Source organism: Gopherus flavomarginatus, chromosome 2, assembly GCF_025201925.1.
Source record: "Gopherus flavomarginatus isolate rGopFla2 chromosome 2, rGopFla2.mat.asm, whole genome shotgun sequence".
Taxonomy (NCBI): Eukaryota; Metazoa; Chordata; order Testudines; family Testudinidae; genus Gopherus; species Gopherus flavomarginatus.
The window spans coordinates 118,363,716-118,387,629 of NC_066618.1; the positions used below are offsets into that span (position 1 = coordinate 118,363,716).

At 39.7% G+C, this 23,914-nt stretch overlaps 2 protein-coding genes across 4 annotated transcripts in view; one reads left to right on the forward strand and one right to left on the reverse strand.

The window, feature by feature from the left end:
- Positions 1 to 2,392, forward strand: part of RECK (reversion inducing cysteine rich protein with kazal motifs) — a 109,085-nt gene extending 106,693 nt beyond the window's left edge. For 2 of the 3 annotated variants that reach the window (XM_050938157.1, XM_050938158.1), the window contains one exon: positions 969 to 2,392. In XM_050938157.1, the coding sequence (XP_050794114.1) occupies positions 969 to 1,184 (216 nt within the window). In that variant the 3' untranslated portion in view covers positions 1,185 to 2,392. The remainder of the gene's footprint in view (positions 1 to 968) is intronic. The other variant, XM_050938159.1, reaches the window with a different exon arrangement.
- Positions 2,393 to 6,007: 3,615 nt separating this feature from the next.
- Positions 6,008 to 23,914, reverse strand: part of LOC127043946 (zona pellucida-binding protein 1-like) — a 54,842-nt gene continuing 36,935 nt past the window's right edge. The window contains exons 6-11 of the mRNA XM_050938243.1: positions 22,801 to 23,019; positions 21,020 to 21,096; positions 18,790 to 18,955; positions 12,555 to 12,716; positions 11,824 to 11,896; positions 6,008 to 7,023 (exon numbers count right to left, since the gene is read on the reverse strand). Of these exons, the coding sequence (XP_050794200.1) occupies positions 6,612 to 7,023; positions 11,824 to 11,896; positions 12,555 to 12,716; positions 18,790 to 18,955; positions 21,020 to 21,096; positions 22,801 to 23,019 (1,109 nt within the window). The 3' untranslated portion in view covers positions 6,008 to 6,611. The remainder of the gene's footprint in view (positions 7,024 to 11,823; positions 11,897 to 12,554; positions 12,717 to 18,789; positions 18,956 to 21,019; positions 21,097 to 22,800; positions 23,020 to 23,914) is intronic.

Sequence of the window (23,914 nt, forward strand, 5' to 3'; positions counted from 1 at the left end):
GGAGCACCCACTGGGATGACCATCTCAAAGAACTTCAGTTACTACACAGGGTGAGTAACCGTCTCTTCCATCTCCATCTTTTAAAATCTCAAAAAATAAATAAATTGGCTGTAAAAGTGGCAGGCTGAGGACTAGGACTGAAACTACACTATTTCAAATTTTTCTGTAAAATTTGAATTGTATCAGACAAGTGGTTTCTAAGTTAACACCTTAAAATTGGAGTGTTTACCAGTAATCAAAAATCTATTTTTTTTCTACTTTGTAGAAAGTAAAACTTAGTTTGCCCTGTACATATTCCCTTGCCAAAACCCCAAGATAGTAACTCTTGAAAATAGACTAACTTCTCAATTTGGAATGTTATCATCTGTGGTGAGTTCATGAAATGGATTTCTGAAAAACAAAGGTTGGTTTGTTTGTTTCCTTTATTAAGAAAAGTCTCTCGCCCATGTTCTTGTGCAAAGGGCCTCAGAATGTAACCTGAACATTATAAAGACTTGTCAGGAGAAAAAGGAAAATTTCCTTGAGAGGATTATTGAGTCTCCTAAAGTTCCCAGGCCTGGGGGTACCAACCCTCCTAAGGTTCTCTGTGGGTTCTCTACTCCCATAGACCTCAGTGCAATACCTTGTGAACCAGGAGAGAAATCCCATGATTTCCAGTGGTGTGAGGCCCTGCTTTCTGATTCTGGTCTATGATGAGATTTGGGGCCTTAAAAGTCACAAAATTCTGATGAACCATTTTTGAGGTTTATAATTTTCTCCCCATGAAGCTGTCATGGTAGGATTCATAAGTAACTAAGGCACCTGACAGAGACATAAAATACAATTTTTTAAAACTCTCAAAAGCTGACCTGTACGATTCACTTGTGGCTTTGCCATCCTAAACTTTATACTCCATCCTAAATGTTTATACTAATCTTCTAGATAAAGAGAAGAGATTTCAATAACTAACTGCTGGAATTTTTTTCTAGATTGAAGCCTGCAATAAAGAAGCAGAAAAGATAGAGTCGCTGATAAATTCTGACAGCCCAACTTTAGCATCCCATGTGCCGTTATCAGCACTTATCACATCCCAGGTGCAAGTTTCCTATAGTATATCTTCTTCCTCTGTTAAAGCTGTGCCTGTATTGCAGACCCTGCTCTTGAGCCTTATATTGACCTTGCAAGCAGCAATTTATAATACATAACTGCTTAGAAAATGTGCAAAATAAATATCCTGTTTGTATTTTTTCTGTATTGCGGAGGACATTCAGAACTGCTGATCTATTAATAGAGCAATATATATATATTTTAACCAGAAAGAAAAATATATATCAGTTTGGTTCAACAAAATTCCAGAAAAAGGTTTTAATATACTACATTTTTCATTAAAAATGAATTTTAAAATATTTGAAATAATCCAAAAGAAAACTCTGTTAATCACTAAAATCACTAGTCAAAAGATTTTTCACACACATCATTTTCTTTATGCACACATACCTTAAAAATGTTGTACAAATCTTTAAACTTGTGATTCTGTGAAAAGGAAGTTGTTACACGCAAATTTTCAGCAGTGAGCAAACGTATTGTGATTTTTGAAAAGTGTTTTTTTTAATTATTATTCAGATGTATATCATTGAGAATTATGACAAGTATGCACCTATTTTAAACATCAATTTTTGGAAGAAACAAAAATTGCTGCTACTTAAATAATTTACCAAAAAACGAACTGAGTAATTTTTTGTATGAATATATTATCTTATATTTTATTATGAAGAAAGCTAAATAGCCATGGGCCTATCCCAGCAAACTTACATATTTGAGTAGCTTTACTCACCTGCTCAAGTGCTTGCAGGATATTGGGCCCCATGTTTGTAAAATGACAATCATTTTCTAAGCCAGAACCTTATGTACGTTAAGAAATGGAGAAATGTATTCATTTCTACAGTTCTGTATATTGCAAATACCATGTATTCTGATTTTCTTATTGGATGCAAAATTATAAAGCCTCTATTTATAAGTGCCATTTTAAATATTGCAGTATTTGCATGTTATCTAATGAAATTTACACTTTAAATATGTTGATTTCATACAGAAATACATTAAAAGTTGTGTTTTATGCACATGAACTTAATCTACATGAAGTGTTTTGTATCAGTATTATAATAGCCAACTTTTGAAGTTTTATACAGAAAAAACTTTTTTGCCAAAATGTTGAACTTTAAAAGAAGGCACTGAAAACTTTTTGAACCTTTTGTGTGTTACTGTAGCATGTCTGTAGCAATTATTTTCTGTTAAATATTTTCAGTGCAAATGTATCAAAGCTTTTTTTATTTTAATAAAAAGAACTTTTATTTTCTCATGTATACTTAAAAATATATGCAATTTTATAAAATCATCCACATATTTCAGTGTGTTTTTGTTTCCTTTCAGATATAGCACCTAGAAAAAATTAAATGCAAAAATATACATTTATGCTATGTTTAGATTTTAAAACTTACCAAAGTAAGTAAATTCTAAGTTATGATTCTTACAGTAGTTTTGTATAGTCTCTCTATTGATGTCTAAACATTTTGTATTCCCCTTATAGCAGGAGTGTCAAACTCATTTCGTGGGAAGAGCTGAATTACATTTGTTGTTTTGTTCCAGGTCTGCAAAATTACAGTCAGATATAATCCTCAATCCACAGATGATCTTCCAGCTATCAGCTGGGGATTTGCACAAAGATCAAGGATAGAATTAAGATCCCACTAGTAACTAAAATTTTGGGGTGTAGTTCTGCAAAGCAGATTGACAGTCAGGCTCTTACATTTGCAGAGTCCCATTGACTTCATTTTATAATCTGACATGTCCCTCTGAAATCTCCTCCAAGTGCTTGTATAAGTATATGTCTTCTTTGTACAGTATGTTGTGAAAAGAGCATGCTATATTTTGATTGAAGTACCCTCTTGCTCAGTGCAAATTTCAACATACTTCTTGCAATTGGATGCACGTGTAGGAAATCTGCTTGAGTGTGTCCACCAAATGTCACTGGAAAGACTCAACATATAGATATAGATAAGTATACTCTTGATACAAACCACTGTTGCAGTCATTCTTCTGTAGAACATGCTCTTAATCTATTTGGTTCTGAGAGTCTTCCAGTATGTTGATAACAGCATAGTACACGTGACAAGATTTTGAATTAAAAAGGCTTCGGACTTTAGACTTCTTACCAAAAGCTGCAAACAATTGGGAAGGTTTCTTTGAATGCCTTAGTTGTTAACAAATAAGCAAACAATCTTTCAACATCTAGCCTATATAATCTTGCTTCAGCACACAGATCATGAGGTCTACAGATAAATGAGGAGTTATATATGAAAATCTATTTACCATTTTTTTAAAAAATAATTTGGATGAGGCCTTAAAACCATCTTTTCCTTGTGGAATAGCATGTGTGGTACTTGTATGATTTTATAGCCAGGAAGAAAACAGTCTTTAATGAGAGAGAGAGAGTGCAGAAAACATACTCCCAGAGATTCAATCTGGTAAGAGCTGAATTCAAGTCCCAAGGATTTGTAGGTTCACAAACCATGGTTTGTATAATGCACCTTTTTAAGTGTGTGTGTTGGATGAGCAAATACTGAAGGTCTTTGAATAGATAGTAAATAGCTCAGCATACCATCTCGGTACATCTTCACTGAGGCTGAAGATGATTCTGAAATCTTGAAAAACAATAGACTGTCAGACTCCTCAGAAACTATAAGATTAGGCTATTCCCCCACACTATTGGGTTGAAACAAGGAAATAATTATTTTAAAAGCATACTACTACTTTGTGGAAGATTTTTTAGACTCTTACAAAACTTTTGACTCCTTCAGAGAAAGAAAAAAGTGCATTATCTGGAGACTATAAATGTGGGGTTTAGGTAAGCTTGACAAGTTACAGGTTGATGACACTTTTTTTTATCACAATGTCAGTGGAAATCTGATTTGGTCAAATAAAGAACTGGAACCACACAAGGCAAAATTGAAAAACACGAAAAACTGTGGTACCTTCCCATTGTTGGGCTGACATGACTTAATTGACGCCTTCACAAAACATTATTTTCTTATGTCTGGTGCTAGGTCCATGGCTCAAAGTTGGAGTTAGCGCCAATGCTTGGTTCAGGAGAATGATGCTTCAATTATTTTTTTAACTGAGTACTCTTCAGTCATCTTCCTGACTTACTATATTGTCATTGTCCTACACTGGGGATCTGCATAGACATTCCTTGAGGGGAAAAGGAAGGTTAACTAGCAAATGGAGTTCTCCAAATATATTACCTATACATGCCCACTGATCCTTTTGACTTTTATGCAGGCTTTGCTTTTGCAGCTGTATATCAAGTTGTAACTTTCATGGGGACAGATTCTCCTTGGAATTTTTCTCAAGTTCATATTTTTGTTAACGCTTACAAACTGCTATTTGAGGAGTTTCAACAAACCTGTTGGCCACTGTTTAAGAATGGACTGGAACAGGTTACATGAGCAATGTTATTTGTGGTTAAGTTCTTCGCAAAATTGGGGCCTAGGTGCTTCCTACTTGATGATTAGACTGCAAAGCTGTTTCTTCCATCTGGATCAGGTAAAGCATTGTTTCAACTACTTATTTTTCATTTCTAGGTAATCTAGTCTGCCGTACTTGTGGGATTCAATAATCTATTTTTGCTCTGCTGGATTTGACTTTACCCAAACCTATTTTCTTTGAAAAGTTTATTTGTACCCCTAAAAGGTAGCTCTGTGCACTTCACCTATTCCCTCACTGGGATGAATGAATGCAGGCTACATCTGTAGAACAGGTTTAACAACAATCCTCTAACAGTGGACCCACCAACCACCTCTGAGCCATTATACCTGTTCATCCACTGCACAGGTATGTCTCCAGGATCCACTGTTTGTTTGTTTCATGCTTCTTCCATCTCTCCAAGGATAGGTCTGGTTATGAGTCATTGCAGAGCCCAGTGTGTGACTCACCTCTGATTTTAAAACTGCTTGGAAAAATGGGATTCCAATATTTGTCTGCTCCTTATGCTTGGCTAACACATTGAAATCTACCGCTATTGTTATAATGCATGGAGGCAGCTTACTTTCCGTGATCACTGTTTTGAAATTATGGGCATCCAAATACACCTCTACCCCGACAGAACGCGACCCGATATAACACGAATTCAGATATGACGCGGTAAAGCAGTGGGGAGCCCCGGCCCTTTAAAGCGCCACCTGAGCCCCACTGCTTTACCGCGTTATATCCGAATTGGTGTGGAGCCCTGGGCCATTTAAATCCCCACCCAAGCCCCACTGCCAGAGCTTCAGTGGTGATTTAAAGGGCCCGGGGCTCCCCACAGCAGCTGGAGCACCGGGCCCTTTAAATCACTGCCAGGGAAGCCAGTCCAGTCCGGCACGGCGTACTGACTCTTGCCAGTACACTGTACCAGACCAAACCTGATATAATGCGGACACACCTATAAGGCGGTGAGATTTTTAGGTTCCTGAGGACCACGTTATATTGGGGTAGAGGTGTACATTTGAAACTGGACATTCATATGCAAATTAGGGAACCAATTTAGAAGCTGAATGAGCATATTTTTGATATTTAACTGCATACCTGATGTGTTAGTTATATGTCATTAGTTTGCTGATGAAACGGTGAATAAATAAAAGGTTCTTAATTTTATTTTATTTTTTGGCACAGAGAGCATGTTTAAGGGGAAATTCTAGGTTTCCATGGATTAACAACTGATTTTAGCTGCACGACAGTTATGCAGCATTTTGAATATTTAGCTCATTGTGAAAATGTTCAAATGATATTAAATGAATACTAAGAATTATCTGATAGGATGTCTGTCCCAAATTTTGTTTTCAAATTCTTGTTTTTTTTATTATATAAATTAACAGACCAAAACATTTCCCACCTTCATAATACTGAAACCATCCAGTGGATTTTGCTACTGGCTAAAGTCCCAATACCATTTTTGTACACATGAACTTCAGTTTTGAACAGGCATAACATATGAATTTAAAATTTCTCTAAATTTATTCTGAGCATAATACACACTGCAAAGCATGTAGCACATTAAAATTACTGTACACGTAGTTTGCATTGAGGTTATGAAAAATGTAACATGACAGTATTGTATCATAATATCAAATTATATCAGTTAATGTTTAACTTCTGTTTTGGTTCTGTAGCATTCTTAAAAAGTAAGAAATTTAATTAGTTTGGAGCCATTATCAAACAGTTGAATAGCTTGGATATGAAAAAAACAATAAAAATATGTTAACATACATCTGTAGAAAGTATTTAATACTTCTGCAGAGGACGAAAGGTTCAGTATGCTTCTGCAGAATGGGGCTCCTAAAACTCAGTGCTACACATTTTAAGGAGAATTATCTGCCTGAAGGAGAATGCTGATCTTTTAAACAGTTTTTGCTTTTCCAGCTGCCAGAACACACCACTATAAAGTATACACCCTATTGTAGATAAAAAAATAAGTGATAACTCTTAAGATAATATCCTTATGGACATGAATATTTTTCGAAGGATCGTTAACCCCACATTTTGCAACAGATGATCAGTACTTTGCTTTACAATTCACCCTACATCACACAGAGAAGTTAAGACAATTTGTGGTTTGTGTTAAACTTTTGCGGATTAGAAACCAGTCCTTTTGAAACACAGTGAATTTCTTCTTCCAAAGTATCCTGTGATCTGCCTTCCTCAAAGCTTGTTTCTACTTCACTTGGCCATGTACGGTCAGGAGATGGATTTGAGCCGACAGGTGTTGATGTCTCTGTTATGCCATCGTTGCTTAATAATCCAATGGACTCTTCCTCTATAAACCCAACTTTATATTTGGGCAGATTCTTTCTCTCATATCTGTCTGGGTTTCTTAGTTTACTTCTTTGCTCTTCAATCTCTGCATCACTTGCAATATTGGCAAATGTTTTCAGTCTGGTTTTAAGTTCAGATTCAGCTTCCTCTATATATCTGGCGGCTAATGTTCTTCTACAACATTTATGTATTATTCTGGGGATTTAAAAAATGTTGAGTCAGGAAGTAGTCCACGGTGTGAATAGCAGAACAGATTTCTGCTGCACAACTTCTCTCTTCATTCATAATGACTGGGTAATCTCTAGCTGTGGACCTGTGGAATTTGGAAGCGGTCCCAGTGTTGTTGCCAGAGGGCAGAGGACTAAGCCCTTGCCCTTCAGCTCAGGCCACCAGAATTTCTGCCTCTGGCAGTGGAACAGGTTCATGGTTGGTTCAATTTCTCCTGACCATTTTGAATAAAAATTAGACATTTTTGTGTAGAAGAGAGACTTAATTTCAACTCTTCTAAGGTGAGCAATCACTGGAGTATTAAGGCTCTAATCCTCTGGTACAGTGCCTGTCTAGTAGGTTTCCTCCACTATGTTGCTGTAAACTGCCAACCCTCGCTCTGATAGGGTAGAAGTCTTGGAGTCAGATCACTATGCTAGGACCCTGCAAAATCCCCTACTCCAAAGCTGCAACTCCACCATAGGAAGAATTAACCGTGGGCATGAAGATGCCCCGGGAAGGGAGATCTCCTCACAGCCTGCTTGAAGCTTAAGTCCAGCAAACTTCAGAGACTCCCAAAAGACCAAAGCAGACATCCTCTTTGGGAGGCAGCAGTTTGTAATGTTAATGAACAAGTAGGGTTAAAATCAGGGTTAAACCCTCTCTTGGTGTTTGCTGGGGCTTTTCTCCTCCCAGAAGCTGTCACAGCACACCATGCAGCATGTCTGGGTATGTGAGAAGCCTATTCCTCAAGTGCAGCCCTGTCTCAGGCTGCAGCCTACTGAGAATTGTGCCTGGCTGGCTCTCAGCTCAGGGACCCTTGCTCTGCTAGGGAAAGATGCTAAGAGTCAGCCAGCCCTTGCTTTGCCAGGGAAAGGGGCTCAGAGGCTAAAAAGTGGGAAGGAGTCGGTCTCTATGGCTGGCACCCAATGAAAGGATAAGCAGCACTAGCGGCAGCCTGTGCCCAGAAGTTGAGGCACATGAGGACTTTATTCCCATGCAGCTGTGCCATCATGGGATTACAGGGGCATAAGTGATAAATCCCTTCCCATGGTCAAGAGCTCCTGATTTACTGAGTATAAAGCCCTGAGAGGTACTAGGTCACTCTTACAGAACTTACTAGGGTCCTAGGCAGCCTGTAGGAGCTTCATGTCAGGCTACCAGGCCACCTAGGGGGCTATTCTCCTTGGTTGGGGCATCCCAAGCCCAGGATGAATAGCATGCAACGGCCCTCCAGTCAAGGGAAGCACTGCATACACATAGCATCACAAAAAGAAAAATCTCACATGGTTCTCCCAGGATAGGAAGCCAGTGACTCACAACACGCTCATTATATTAATAATAAATACCTTCCTTTCAAGCAATAATGAGAGACAGGGTTTCCTGTACTCTCCATTGTAAAGACATCATACAGTTAGAATGTGGACATCTGGTTAAAACTAAATGTTAAACTAAAATGTTGCATAAACACACCAGGATACTTCATAAGTTTGGGGAACCTATGGTTGAGTAAAGCAATAGACACAGCACTGACCGAATCAGACCTTGTTCCAAAAGATGCCTTACACCATAAGAGTGAGGAGACACTACTGAGAAATGTAAAATCCTTGGCTATAACCATTCAGACAAAAATATTCTTAAGAGCTGAGAATACCTACTTGGTGGCAAGCAACTGGATTGTTGTCTAGGGGTATGGTCTGTGCTTGGAGTGCAAGATATCTTGTTCATATCATGGTCAAATCCTTACAGTGGTGTGTAAAATATTCTTTGTTAACCTTTCCTGGCTCCAAGTGATTTGTGATAAGAGCAATAGCTCCTAACTTAAAAAAAGTAGTGCTTAAACACTTGAGTAGCAAACAATCATACCCAGATTCCCCAAACAAGGACCCTGTGCATCCAAAGTCACAGGTGTGAGAATGTCTGGGGAAACATTAGAGAAATTAGTAGCTGAGAATGCAGAGAAGCCTGAATCCTCACTATCAAAGCCAGCAGAGCAATCCTCTGTCGGTCACTACCAGCACCACTAGTGCTGAAGGAAGGACTGTTCTCTATGAGAGGGAAAAATCTGAAGCAGGGAAACCTCTTCCCAAACCAGTAAAATCCTCAGCATGACAAACAAACAAATTAACATTTTAGTTTGGGAGTTTACAATGCCTATACAAGACTCTTTTTTTGATCTATTCTCTGCACCTCCACTCCTAAGGAATGGCTGGTAATAGTAACAGCAATTGTCAAGTGTTAAGTTACAGAGCTCTACCCAATCTGGCCAGAGAAATAGAGCTACTCCTAACTTGCCAACTGCTAGAAACTACTCAAACCCACCAGTTTAAAATCAAGACTAGCTTGAGCCTAACAGAAAATTATTCACCCAGAGGTCAAAATAGGCCTAGGTCTGACCACAATTTTACCACCATGGTAAAGATTTACAAAAATCCAAATTTTCATTGCACTAGTCATTTCTGGGTAGTGGTCATCTACAGGCAATTGTCTCCAGCAACTAGGTTTGCTGGCACTACACACGGCTTTAACCTCTGGCTGGGATTTCATAAAATCTGTCACGCAGAACAGCTACAATGCAAAATTAGGCATTTCCAAATCATGTCTGAATTTCCATTTATGGACAGATACATTAATTCAATCCAATTTTCATTCTAGATTCTTGCATACAAACTACGGAAGATGCCTTGCAGGGTGGGGAGATAATCTGGAAGACCAGACAACTTGGGTTATGGGTTCTCACAGAAAAGCAGGCTCCAGCTCACACTTTGTGTTGTACAATTTTCCAAAATCTCAGCACGTGCATCCTTTTAGTTCAACAGATGATGTGTGAGAACAAAACCTAGGAATAACCATATGGGATCAGACTTGTGGCCCATTAAGTCAGTACCTTATCTCTAACAGTGGCTAGTACCAGCTGCCTCAGAGAAAGGTGCAAGCAATAACAGTAATAATGATGACACTGTTTATCATCACCACACCATTCTGGAGCTCTTAGTTGCTTGATAGTTTCTCAGGGGTGGTTGGCAGAGTCCTACAGCTAAGCACTAAAAAAAAAAAAAGGAGGAACCAGTCCTCACCGTGTTCTTTAGGTTGGCACAATGGAGTCCCTATGTAAAGATCATCAGGTGTCAAAATTAATCAAACAGGCCAGATTAGACACACTTGTGGCCATAATTCCTCTCTCTACAAGAACCACACTGCTGCTGTTGTGAGGAAAGGGTAATGCTTATAGCTCCAGAAATCTTTCTGCCTATGTCTATTTCTTTCCATAACTCCTGGGGAATACTTCTCCCATCATTTTGTTCCAATCTTTAAAACTGCTTTAGAATGTGGGGCATAAATGGGTATTGCTACAGCTTTACCGCTACACATCAAGCATCGTATATATGCCAGGTGTCTCCTGTGCATCTCATTCTATCCAAAATACCAAGGCCTTCAAACCTCAAAGTTGCTGCACGCAACATGTTAAAATCTTGTACCAACTGGCATCTGGGAGACCATTCATGAAAGGAATCAAGGGTCCTTCTGTAAGGTCCCTAATGCATTGTGGGAACAATGTCTGAGCCACATCTGAGGAACATTTTCCTATTAGGGTGTCATTCCTCTGAAAAAAGAACAGGAGTACTTGTGACACCTGAGAGACTAACAAATTTATTTGAGCATAAGCTTTCATGGGCTACAGCCCACTTCATACAAAGCTTTTGCTTTATATGGGGCAAACTCTATTTCTACCTATTACCCTACTCTAATAATTATGTTAAAATTCTACTTTAGCACCCCACCCCTCCACTTTTGTGAATGTCTGCTCACTGCTTTCCCATTAGTGGTGAAGGAGGAGAGAAACTACAGCAGAATGAGAAATTCACCTAATAATTTTCTTCCTTTTAGCAGCTTCTCTCCTCATTCAATCTAACCTGGTAGTCTGCTAAATAACTGGAATTCAGTTTGTAACAAATTGAACTTTTTACTCCTCTTTGATGCCCTACCTATATAATTGCCTGAAGGGTTAGTTAATGTAATTCCTAGTTATTGTCTTAATGCTAATAACTAGCTGCTGAAGGGTTTCTGCAACCGTGGACAAACTCTTCTGGTGGCCTGCGTGAAAGGGTGGGACTTAATCCTTGTGCCTCCAGCAACAGCAACTTTGGCCAGCCTCTGAATTGCACAGTGAGGTGCATTACCCTTTTGTGGTGAATGAAGAGAGCAACTGAAAATTATCAAGTAAGAAATTCTTCACTGTGAGTGAAGCAAGTTACCCCCTACATCATGGCAGCAGAGAACTACTTAATATAATGAAATAAATGTTAGAAAACAAATTAATGTCAAACTAGGACACCCCGGGCACCCTGAGGGCTAAATGCAGCCTCCCTCATCCTGAGCAAGATTGTTGGTGACCTTTAATCAGTATGGGCCTGTTGCCAGCTGCTCCAGAAAGTCCCTTCAAGGAGTTTAGGGAAGGAAGGGTTCGCTAGTACAGAGGAGAAAGTAGGATAACTTAGTGCTGACTGTCTGCAGCAGCTTAGATCAGCACAGGCAGAGAGTGTGAGTGGGTGAGAATCAAGTAGAGATCTACCGTCTCCTATGCATCTAGCACCCAATGCTTAGAGACAAGAGAAGAGGGGGAGAGTGTCCTATGGAAACAGCACTTCCCTCATTTGTACTCCAAGATCAGATCCAATGTCACAGGCTCCCTTCAGTTTCTGTAAGTGAAGGGATGTACACGGGTCCTACCTGACAAATAGTATTAAAGCATAATAGAAATAGATACAGTGCCATAAAGGTTCTTACGCCCAAGCTGTCACTAGAATAAGGCTTGTTCCTAAGGAGGAAATTAAGAAAACAATCCAGATTTGCAGAGTTCCTGAAAAAGATGAACAAAAACAAAACAAAACCAATAGAAAAGAGCACTTCACGTATTTATTTTGTCTCCTCTTGTCTAACTGTAGCATATGGACAGTCTGAATGGGGAGCCTGAACGATAAAACTGAAACTCAATATTTGTGTGGGAGCCCAAAAGAAATCATCATAAAGGTTAATTTGGAAGCATTTCAACAGCTAGCCATAGGGGTTCATTCTTATGCTGTATTTTCTTTCTGTCAATGACAGCACATTGACCAGGTAATCAAGAAACAAGGGGCTTGATTCTCGGTGACTCTCCCATCTTGCATTGTCCTGCACACTAGCGCAAAGTGAGTGCAAATCATTATGATTCTGATTCAGTAAAATTTTACACCCTCTCTGCACTCACGTGACCTGGTGTAAATGACCAGACAAGGCACAGAGCAAGAGAGGATTTGGGTCCAAGGACTGGGAAATGAACTTGGGTCTTCTGTATGGATTTGTAGAGCATGATACTAGATGAGGCCATTGAATAAGTCTGGTAGGGGAGATTTCTAAGAAGTTTGCTATCTTGTGATAGAAAACACATACATTTGCGATAAGAATAATTAAAAACTAGCAATTCCACACCACTTCTATCATTGTCAATTCAGTGTACTTCTTTACTGACAATAACTTACCGTGACACTCCCTTTCAGTTTTGGCTCCTCTTCTATCACTACTTTGTGTTTTTGGACAGTTTTTGCATGCAGTCTGCCCGTACTTTTTATTATAGGACCCCGATGCACAGAGAATACATGTGGTATCATATCTTGCACTGAATCGACCAGGTGGGCAGGTTACTAGTTAAAAAAATGTACAACAGAGTAAAAATGGATTTTAATAAACATACATTAGATTGTTTTGTTTGAATGATTTTAATTATTGGCCTGTATAAGAGGAAATAATGTTTGTGCTTTGCTGACCAAAGGCTTGATGAACATGGGGTTTTAAGGCGAAGTTGGTTATCAGTGATTTGAAAATAAAAAGTCATCTAGAGCGCAAATTTAGTTTAGATAGAAGGAAAAAAAGAGAGAGCACTGAGATTGAAGCTAAGTGTGGAAGGTTTCCACCTTAAAGGAGACCTGCAAAGACGGGAAAAAAAACAGGTTTGTTCCTTTTCTCCCTTGGTTTGATGTCTAAACAAGACCTAAACAGATTTTTTGTTGTTTAATAATTGGAAAAGTGAGAAGGGAAAGAGAGGAGATGGGGAATGGCTTTCAGTCAGTAGTTGAAGACATGGGGCTAAGAAATTTTAGCAGCCTTTCTTTCAACCTTTTTTAGGTATTTGAGTTAGGTTTAATAGGATTTTCAAAAAACAAACCCCACTGACTTTTAAATCAGTTCCCCTCCCAATTAATCAGATTACAATGTCATCATAATACTAGCTCACTGGTTATTAATAGTGTGTTCTTGAGAAAACAGGGTAGGCAAGACTGTTTCCTCTGGTTGTTTTTGTTTTTGTTTTTTTTTTAAGCAAAACTCAATTCTAGCCTTCTTTATACACTATAAAAATAGGAAAAACTCAAACATACTCACCACCTTTATATGTCACCTTTAAAGAATGATCACTGCCAAATGTATGTTTTAACAAATTTAACCTAAGGCACCCCCCTCCTAGCTGCTGAAACCCAGTGACAAGCCCCAAAGGCCCAAATTCTCTCAGGTCCCTCCAGTGCTCAGGAAATTAGTGAGAATGATGTAAAATACTTGACGAGAGTGCTGGGTAGATGCTGGGGGAAAGTATTTGTGAACACTTTTGCAAAATCTGAATCACACATCTATTTGCCCATGTTCACATCCTTTCCTGTCTGATTTTCATGAGCAAAGTTTTTTGTTCATACAAGCGTTCATGGAAAACATATTTCAGACCTGTACCTGAGACTTACTTAAGTAAAAAACTAAAGCTATTTTGTGATGGAATGAAATTGTTACGGATTAGATTATCCACTCAGGAAATATAAAAAATACCATATGATTTAGGGACCCAGTTGCAACACTGGAATAGCAAAGTTTAGATATCTAATAATAGAATGCCATGAACAATTTGTGAGCAATCCATAGGTTGAAATTTGGTTACCTAAACTATTGAACAATTGTAAATAACGTATTGTAAAAATCTTGATTTGTTCAGTGGATACACAAACAAAAAAGGACTAAATTAATCAAGAACTGCAACCCGTTTGGCCACTTGCAATGTGGCTGACCCACATTACAAAGAATTTATAAGAACACTTTACTAGTACTGAATATTTTTCAAAAAGACGTGGAAGCTTAGGCTCTCTGTGTGGAAGAACATGTATTTTATCCTGTCAGTTTGTCTGTTCAGCTCCTCTATGGAAGTTGCAGCATGGAGTGTGCTACCTCAAGAATTCCAGAAAAGTGTGGTGTTACAGACTTAATGTTTTTTATTAGTTCCGTCTCTTCTTTTTCCGGAGAGGGTTCCATTGGATTCATGTCTCCACTCCCCCTTAACTGTTCCAATATTTTTAATGTAGTTGGAAATGTTACACTACCTACATATGCATCTTCCAACCACAGAAGTTCTGTAGTTTTCCTGTCCAGATGAGGCTGTTAACACTCCACACTGAGGTCCACATTAATGTCTTGTTAGCCTTCTCTGCTTCCCAAAATGGAAAATTGTGTTCCACTTTACACAGTCCCCTCCTTTCTGTCTCAAGACCATTTAGGGCTTGTCTTCTCTGCAGTGTTAACTTGGGCTTTTAACCTGGGTGTTACCCCTTATCTGGCTCCCATCCACACAGAACAAACCTCCTCACTCACTTAGACTGGGCCAGCTGGCCCAGTCTGAGTGCTGCTTACACTTGGGCTGGAAATCTGCCCACTTTGCAGTGTAGACCCAAGATAAACAGCAGTGCATGCTGATAGTCCTTCAGTGCCTTTGCACAATTCCCTGTGTGCCCAGAAGGACAGACAAGTTCTCCTACAATTTTCTGGGAAAGAACCAAAACTGCCCACCTTACTGCAGTGCTAAGAACCATGGAATATGCCCCCCAGAAATCCTAGCACCTCATAAAATGAGTACAGCACCAGTCAAGTGGATGCACTAGAATCTAGCTTTGCAGTGTGGCTGCCCCACACCCAAGCTAGGGCAAGCTGAGTGCTCACGCATGAGTGCCAATAATTGTGTTAACTTGAAAGTGAAGACATACACTTAAAGCTGTGGTTCTCAAATTTTCTGCATTGGTGACCTCTTTTGAACACCAAGCTTCTGATGCGACCCCCCTTTAGAAATTAAAAACACATTTTTTATATTTAACACTATGTTAAATACTAATTTTAAACCCTGTTGCTTAAAATGAATTTACCTTTTCTCACTGCTTTTAAATTAAGACTTAAAACACATTTTTATCAAATTAAATATAAGTGGGGAAGTTATTTTTAAGTAGAATTTTATTTTAATACTTGACAGCAGTTAATGACCTGAAGCAGCCAAAAATCAGTGTGATGGATGATGAAGTTTTATTCTTGGTGGTGTTTTAGAAAGGGCACATCTGATGTCGTCCTTCACATCAAGCCGGTTTCGAGATTTCGTCTTTATTGTGAGAAGGCTCGAGAATCCACTCTCGCATTCGTAGGTAGTAGGAAATGGCAGAAGGACTCTCAGGGCTATTTCAGACACCAGTGGGTATTTACTTGCAACTGAGCACCAGAACTGGTTTGGAGGCCGCTGTGTGAATTCTTCTTTTACTTCATCATCATTGATCATGTTGACAAACTATTCCTGTGTGTGAAGATTGTCAGCAGGTAACTGCTCAGCTGTCGCACTGAAAGGGTTCTTCACCAGGGAATGAAGTGCTTCCGGTAGTGCTGGGAAGTAATGTGAGAACTCTTCATGAAGGGCTCTCAAATGTTCACTGATTGTTGATTTGAGAGTGCTATTAATTAACTTCCTCCTCCTCGCTGAACGAGGAAAGTGTCAGAAACATGCCATATCTGTCTGTGTCCAGCTTCCTGCACCACAGATCCAACTTCATCTGGAAGGCTTTGATTTTATTAATCAGGTCTATTACTGTTGAACATTTTCCCTGAAGTGACAGATTGAGATCATTAAGGCTACCAAAGATATCAACTAGGTATGCCAAGTAGAGAAGCCATTTCTTGTCACTGAACATTTTGTTCAGCTCTTGTTTCTCTTTTCGCAGGAAAAACTGCCATCTCTTCATGAAGTATAAAAATGCGCTTTAATGCACATCCCCTAGAAAGCCATCAGACTTGAGTGTGGAAAAGCAGAACTTCATATTCACCACCCATTTCATTGCAGAACTCTGGAAAGAGATGACTATTCAGAGCATGAGCTTTAATGTAGTTCGCTGCTCGTATAACAACATCCATCACAGCATTAACACATATTGGCAATATCTTTGCAGCTAGGACTTGACGATGGATTCCACAATGAGTGACAATCACATTAGGTGAGAAACACTTTACCTTCAGCTGAAAGTCGGACCATGCACCCATCATTGATGGAGCACCATTGGTACAGATACCACAAAGATTTTACCATTCAATGCCATTGCTTTCAAAAAAAGGCATTCACCTTATTGAAAATGTCCTGTGCGGTTGTGGTTGTTTCAAGTTGTTCACAGAATAAGAACACATCCTTAACATCCCCAGCATTTAACATGCCATACAAATGCTATCAGCTGTGCGTAGTGAGTAACATTAGTAGTTTCATCCAGTTGCAGGCTGAACATACTGAAAGCAAAATGTTTAATTTCATGCACAACTTGTTTTTTGATATCTTCAGACATCTCACATATTCTGCATTTCATAGTATCTTTAAACATGGAAAGCATATTCAGTTTTTTGGCAGTATCATTGCCAACCATAAGTGCAACAATGTCTTTGCAGGCTGGCAGAATAAGCTCCTCACCTACAGTATGTGGCATTTTGGTACGGGCAATTCATAGCGACACAACATAAGAGGCCTCCACAGCTGAGGACGTTTGCTGTTGGAAACTTCCATCAGCATCAAGCCTGGCCTTCTTTGTTGTGTCTTCTCTGCATTTGAAAAAATCCATGGTTCGATTTTTATGCTCAGGATGTTTAGTTTCAAGATGTCGCTGCAGTTTGCATGGACAATGCCAGATTGATTCAGCAGACAAAACTTCACAGCAAATGACACATTGTGGTTTTTCAATACCAGAGGTGAGGATACTGGTAAAACCAAATTTAATGTAAGACTGGAGATACTTTTGGTTTTTAGCGGTTTTAGCAGTACAAGAGGCCATTATTTTCAGGAGAAAGTTTGCACTTGTGTGTCTGACTGTTAATGAATAAAATATTTGTTCAGCTGCGAATCAAGCCCTCTAATGTTGTCTCAGTACCAGGGCCAGCCAGAGGAAAAATGGCGCCCTTTCTTTGGAGGTGGAGTAGAGTTGGGGGTGGAGCTGAGCTGGAGGAACTTGGGGGCTCTGAGGTCAGCAAATGGTGATGATGGTGTCTCACAACCAAGTGCCTGGCCGGGCTCACAGTGGGTGGCGGGGCTCGGGGCTGACAACTCTGTGTGTGGCAGGGGTGCGGGTTAACAACCTTGTGTCTGGCGGAGCTCTGGGCTGATTAACCTGCATGGCTGGGCTCCTCCTGACAACCTCAATACAGGGGTCAGAGCTCACAGCTTGGCACTGGGGTCAGGGTTTGCAGCCATGTGCCCTTGTCGGGGCTCACAGCCACATGCCGGGGTCGGGGATCACAGCCTAGTGCAGGGCTCAGGTCGGGACTTGCAGCCATGCACCAGGGTCGAGGCTCACAACCGCACGCTGGGGCTCACAGCCCGGCGCAGGGCTCGGGTTGGGGCTCACAGCCCAGGGTCGGAGCTCGCAACTGCACACCGGGGTCAGGGCTTGCAGCCCAGCACAGCGGTCGGGGCTTGCAGCCTGGCACAGGGGTCGGGGCTCACAGCCACGCACCAGGTTCAGAGCTTGCAGCCACGCATCCCTGTCGGGGTCAGAGCTCACAGCCCGGTGCAGGGGTCGGGGCTTGCATTCATGCGTCCCTGTCAGGGTCAGAACTTGCAGCCTGGTGCAGGGATCGGGGTCAGGGCTCGCAGCTGCGCATCCCTGTCGGGGTCAGGGCTCATAGCCCCACAGCTCGACACAGGGGTCAGGGCTCGCAGTCATGCATCTCAGTCGGGATTCACAGCCCAGTGCAGGGGTCAGGGCTCGCTACTTGCAGCTGCACGCTGGGGTCAGGGCTTGTGACCCCCCACACAACCGGGTTGTGACCCCCAGTTTAAGAACCAATAACTTACAGGCTTTTCAAAATATGCCCCATTAAAGGTTTCTTTCTAGTTCTGAGAATATGGAGTCTGCTCTGTGTCCCAGTCAGCCTGCCTTAGAATCAAAGTCAAAGCCTCTCCTTTTTCATTTTTTTAAAAATGAGTTTGGTGCACGTGGACAATGCCAGATTTCTAGTCCCAGGGCTTGTCCACCTGAGGATAAAAAGTGTATTTTCAAAACTTATTAGTTAACACATTTTAAAACCCCAGCGTAGAGATGGCAATCTGTGTTTTAACACATTAGCTGATTCTGTTATAAGCTAGGCTTTCTATAGGGCTTACCAAGACCAACTAACATGGGCCACACCAAAACTTTCCCTGCCTACACTACAGTCTTAAAACATTATAGGTAATGCGGTTGCAAAAAAAAAAAAAAAAAAAAACCTTTTATCCAAGGGTGGACAAGGCCCAGAGACTGAAGATCTCTGTTTATACCACAGCCTTGAACCCTGGTACATGTAAACATACTCCTAATTATTAGGATGTCTTCCATTTGTAGGATGGGAATGAAACCCCATATTTTTCTTAAGACAAGTAATTAGATATCAATTTCCAAACAAGCCTCGGACACTCACCACAGCATCCTGGACACAGCGTACTGTTGTTTGCATTTTTACCAAATCCTGGTTTGCAGTGATCCACTTTCTTACCAGTAAGAGAGCCAGAAATATAATGTATCTGGCGAATGTGATCTGATTCAGTATTTTGGACTTCAAAGAATTGTTTAATCTTAGTGTAGGCCTAGAAATAATAATAATAATAATAATAAAAAAAAGAAGAAGAAATAAGTTATTCAGATTCAAATCGTGAGACTTCTAGCGTTGCAGCACGGGAACATATGAGAGAGCAAAATGCCTCCTTCCACCTGCACTGGATACTAGCATCATGGGTATTGGAGTGGGAGAGGAAACAGGCTCTGCAGAAGTCCTGAGCCCTGCCTCCTTTGCGTAGGTGGGTTGGAGGGGGCAGAATGGGACCAGGACTGGGCAGAGCCATGGCTCCGTACACCTGCAGCCCCAGTGCACCAGCCAGCATATCTCCAGTCACTCAATGGGGAACGTATGCTGTGCCAGTTACAGCACAACACAGTTTTGTCCTCCCTTGGAGCAGAAGAGGAACCAGGAGGGAAGATACTTTGGCACAACACCAAATTGCCTCTTATTCTGGGCTCACAGCAAAGCCATAATTGAATCCAACACTATCACATGGCACAAACACAAGGTTTGCACAGTCTTTAAAAAAGTATAAGAGAGTCTTTAAAACTATCACAGGAGTAACATCAGACAGCCCAGAGGACAAGGCTTCTGAGAAACATGAGGAAATAAGTCATTTCTGAAATAACTGTTCTCCCCGCCTCCCCCCACCCAAAAAAACAAAGGCTTTTGGACTAAGCAGAAGAAAAAATCTTTGAGCTATTGGCAGGCTACTGTCTGTCTTTTCTTCATGGCATCAATCCTATTCTTCCTGCACTCTGGAACTCAATTTCCTAGTATTCTCTCATTTGCACTGTGTATGTGAAGTCGGAACAGTTATGTCGACCAGCTGTCGGACTCCTGACCCACTTGGTCAGCTTAAGGGGAAACGTGGGCAAGGAGGAAGGGGTCATTACTAGTAGCAGCAGCAGACTGCACATCACATCACACATACAGTTTTGAAAATCTGTCCAGTCGGCTGAGAGAGAAAAAAAGATGACTAGCAGATCATATCCTCTAACTATACACTTCATGAATGTAATTATGTGTCAGTTCCTAGAAGGAAAAAATTAATGGGTACACACAGAATGTTGATTACAGTGCACAAGATCAGGCTGACTCTAACTTTGGTTAATCAGCATACCACATTCTGAAGGAGCTACAGCTGTACCTGACAGTGAATTTCTCCTAGACCAGTGCATGGCCATCCAAGAATTCAACACACAGTACCAGGTGTATATGGACATCATCCTGCACTTGTCGCATACTCAGTGGTCCAGTTGTTGAAGTCCTATTTCAGAGACACCATGTCTACTGTATTGCCCAGGAGAGGTGGACAAGCCATTCAATACAAGAAATTGATGACTGGTTTCACCTTTACTGGCATGTAGAAAGATGAGAAAAGTATAATGGCGATGCCAAAGCTCCAGAGAAGAACAAATTATGATGCTCAGAAATATAATGGGACAGGAGATGATAAAGAGCAGGATTATTCAGCTAGGGCAGTAGTGAATCAATCAGTTTATACTGTAAAGGTATATTTTAAAATATATATATTAATAGAACACTTGGGAAAGGTGCCAAAATGACAGCCCTGGAGACTGAAGGCCTCTGATTATCCAAAAAATGGGTATCAGCAGTGATTCAAGCTTGTTTCTGAGGCACCAGTTCTCGGGTGAGAAGGCAGTTCAATCTCCAGGCCTAACTGATTCTTGGCTTTCCTGTTGATTTTAACAGAGGTGCCAATTAATGCCAACTGTGACTTTGGTTGCCACCAAGTATTTTGGTTTGTCAACAAAAAAGTGAGACGAATTTCCCTGCACGTGGGCTGTGTATTTCTCCAGCAATGCAGCACCTAGCAAAATGTTTAGGGGGGTTATTTTTGGATGTGATGTTAGAATGAATCAGTCTATTAAAAAAGCACCAAACTATAAAGTGCAATTGTTTCAAACTCTCAAGGAAGTACCTCAGATTCCCTATTAAATGCAATATTAATGCAGTAAGAGTCCTTTTCTATCTATCATGACTTTTAATATAACCACAGTGTGAGAAAAATGTGATCAAGAATCACATTTCAAAATATTGCATTTTTTTCTTAATAAAATAGTTGTACCTTTTTGATGTAATTCGTGGAGTTTTCACATTTTGAACTTTTACAGGATTCTGCAAATGCCAATGCAAAAGGAAAAACTGGAAATTAACAGAGAAAGAAGGATATTTAATATTTTAATTTGAATATTTTATGTTAATATGTGAGGGATCTAAAAATTTTTGTCTATTTGAAAATTCCAAGAGCTTACAGGGCTGGTAGAAAGTGAGAGTGGGGTGAGGTGTAATTAAAATGTCTGAAAAAAAAAGTCTGTTTTTTGTCATTTTTATATGCACTCTAGTTGCTTGGTAATGGTCATCAAGCATGGAATCCAAGAATAGATGCCATAATTAATTTTTATAACACAAGGAGTTACTCTAAGCTGGCAGTTTCCATTTTAAAATTGATTTAGGATGAAAAAAAATAGATTGGTAGGAGAAACCATTATGATTTTGGTCTAAAATTAACTGCCTGCAGGACTGAAAAAAGAATCCCTGCCCCGCCCTCCCACTCCCCCACACACCTACATGATGAAGCATTGCATAAGTGACTCACTGCAAGTACAAATGTTTTCACTTTATTCTGAATCAACATTCCCAATGGCAGGATACCAGACTGACCGCAGTATGGTCTGCTGTAGTATGGAAACTTTTGGAGCAATGTAAATCTATAATTTTGAAATCCCTCATTTAACTTTACAGACTGTGACAGCAGATCTAAATCCCTTATCTCTATTTCATCATGTTGATCTTTTCCCCAGATGAGTGGAACAGTAACCTAATACAGTTGAGTTCATCCAACATTTCTTATTTAATCTATCCATTCTATGTATTTATAATATGGTCATCACCACTGTATAGCCTCTAGGTGCAGACAGATAATCATATCATCAATTGGAAATTGCAGATACGAGCTTTCTTGACCTGTGTCCCAATTGCTTTAGCCTATTTAATGAAGAATCAGTCAAAATCTCTATTTAATTTCAAATTGTTATTTGAATATGCATGAGAGATCTCACACAAAAAATAATGAACAAATTGAAAAACAACAAGCCATCCATATGTTGATTGATTCTTTGTTTACATGATGCTTGAAATAATGGCGGGGGGGAGTTTTTTTCCCTCCCTTGTAGAGTAAATACAAATTTTTGTAGGTGAGTAATTCAAGTAGAAGTTTTTAATGTTGATATATATTACACTGGAACTAATATTTCCAATATAAAAAAATGTTTTCTGAATCTAGCTTATTTTGGATATCCAGCTTCTGTGGGTTAGGTTTACTTCTTTTTATGCTCAGCAATTTTTTACTTTTTGTACATAACATTTCCAAAAATCAAGATAGATAGCTCCTGTGATCTTAGTTCATGGTGTAAAAGTTGATCCTTATACACTGGAATGAATTATCTAATTCTCTATCTAAATTAATCTAAGGTATTTCTGGAGAATCTATTACCACAGCATCTGGGCTAAACCCCAAACTAGACTCTAGAGACTGAAGTTAAAGTATTTATGACCTGATGGTGTACTTTGAAATCAGTGGGGAATCTTGACATTGATTTCAATGGGAGCAGAATCAGAATCAAGAGAACTAACTGTTGAGTTGTGAAAATTGAGGGCAAATGAGATACTTCTCATAGTATATGAGCTATAGTTTTTGACATGGAAACACAGATGCAAAAACATGTTTTGTCACAAATATCATGTATCATTTTTCTTTCTTTGCTATATGTAAATCATGCAACATTTCTCATGTATGTCATTTGTAAGTAACAAAATATTTAATTAATAGAAAAATATATAACTTACCCACAAACTGAAATGTAAGTTTGTGTGTTAGCATCGCCATCATATCTGTAGCTGCATGGCATTGTGTATTCCACTGCCGGATCTCACATTGAAGATCACGGATTAAGTTCTCCATATTTTCTAATAGTTGTTTTTCAAATGAAGCAACTGCATAGGTTTCACAGGTTTCTGTTCTGAATTCAGATGACAGATGTATACTTTTCCCTGGCTTATGATATACTATAAAAATGAAAATTCTCTCTCAATTATATAAACTTTCTATTGTATCTCATCTATATATCTCCTTCTAATTAGTTATATATATATATGTATTAAGATACAAGATTGTCATTGTGCGTGCCACTCTGATGCCCAGAATGTCTGTTGAGTCACTGTCAAATGATAGAAACAGCTACAAACATGGCTGAGAGCACTTTTTATTCAAAATATCATCAAGTTCAATTATCATGGGAATTTGTGCTCCATTAGGATCCAACTGTTAAATTCTCAGCCATTCTGACTTTGAGTTACATCTGTGTGACAGCAAAGCCTGTATCTCTGCCTTGTCAAGAGTCCTAGACTATTGTGATAGCAGAGGAATTCAACCAATCACGTATCAGAGGGGTAGCTTTGTTAGTCTGGATCTGTAAAAGCAGCAAAGAGTCCTGTGGCACCTTGTAGACTAACAGACATATTGGAGCATGGCTCAGCAGGCTTCTTATGATACTTTAGCACCAAATGCAAAACGGAAATATTCAGATGAGGGAGAGGCTGATGAGGAAGAAATTGAAGAATATAAGGTAAAAAGGCAGTGAAATAGTCCAAGACACAGAATTTTTTTTAAAGTGGTGAACTTCCTGTGCTGAATGATAAAATACTACTTTGTGGGAAACTTATTTCAGGAAGTCAGTCACTAAAACTGTTAGATTGTATTTCATGCTGTTACCAGATTTGCCCGTTCCTTTGTGGTACGCTCATTTATTAGGGTTACTCTTCTGTTTGTGTGTGTGTGTCTGTAATACAATCCATGTAAATGTACAATCCATGGAAAAGATGGGGATCAATATGAAAACTGAAAGGTGGATAAGGAACTGGTTAAAGGGGAGACTACAACGGGTCGTACTGAAGGGTGAAC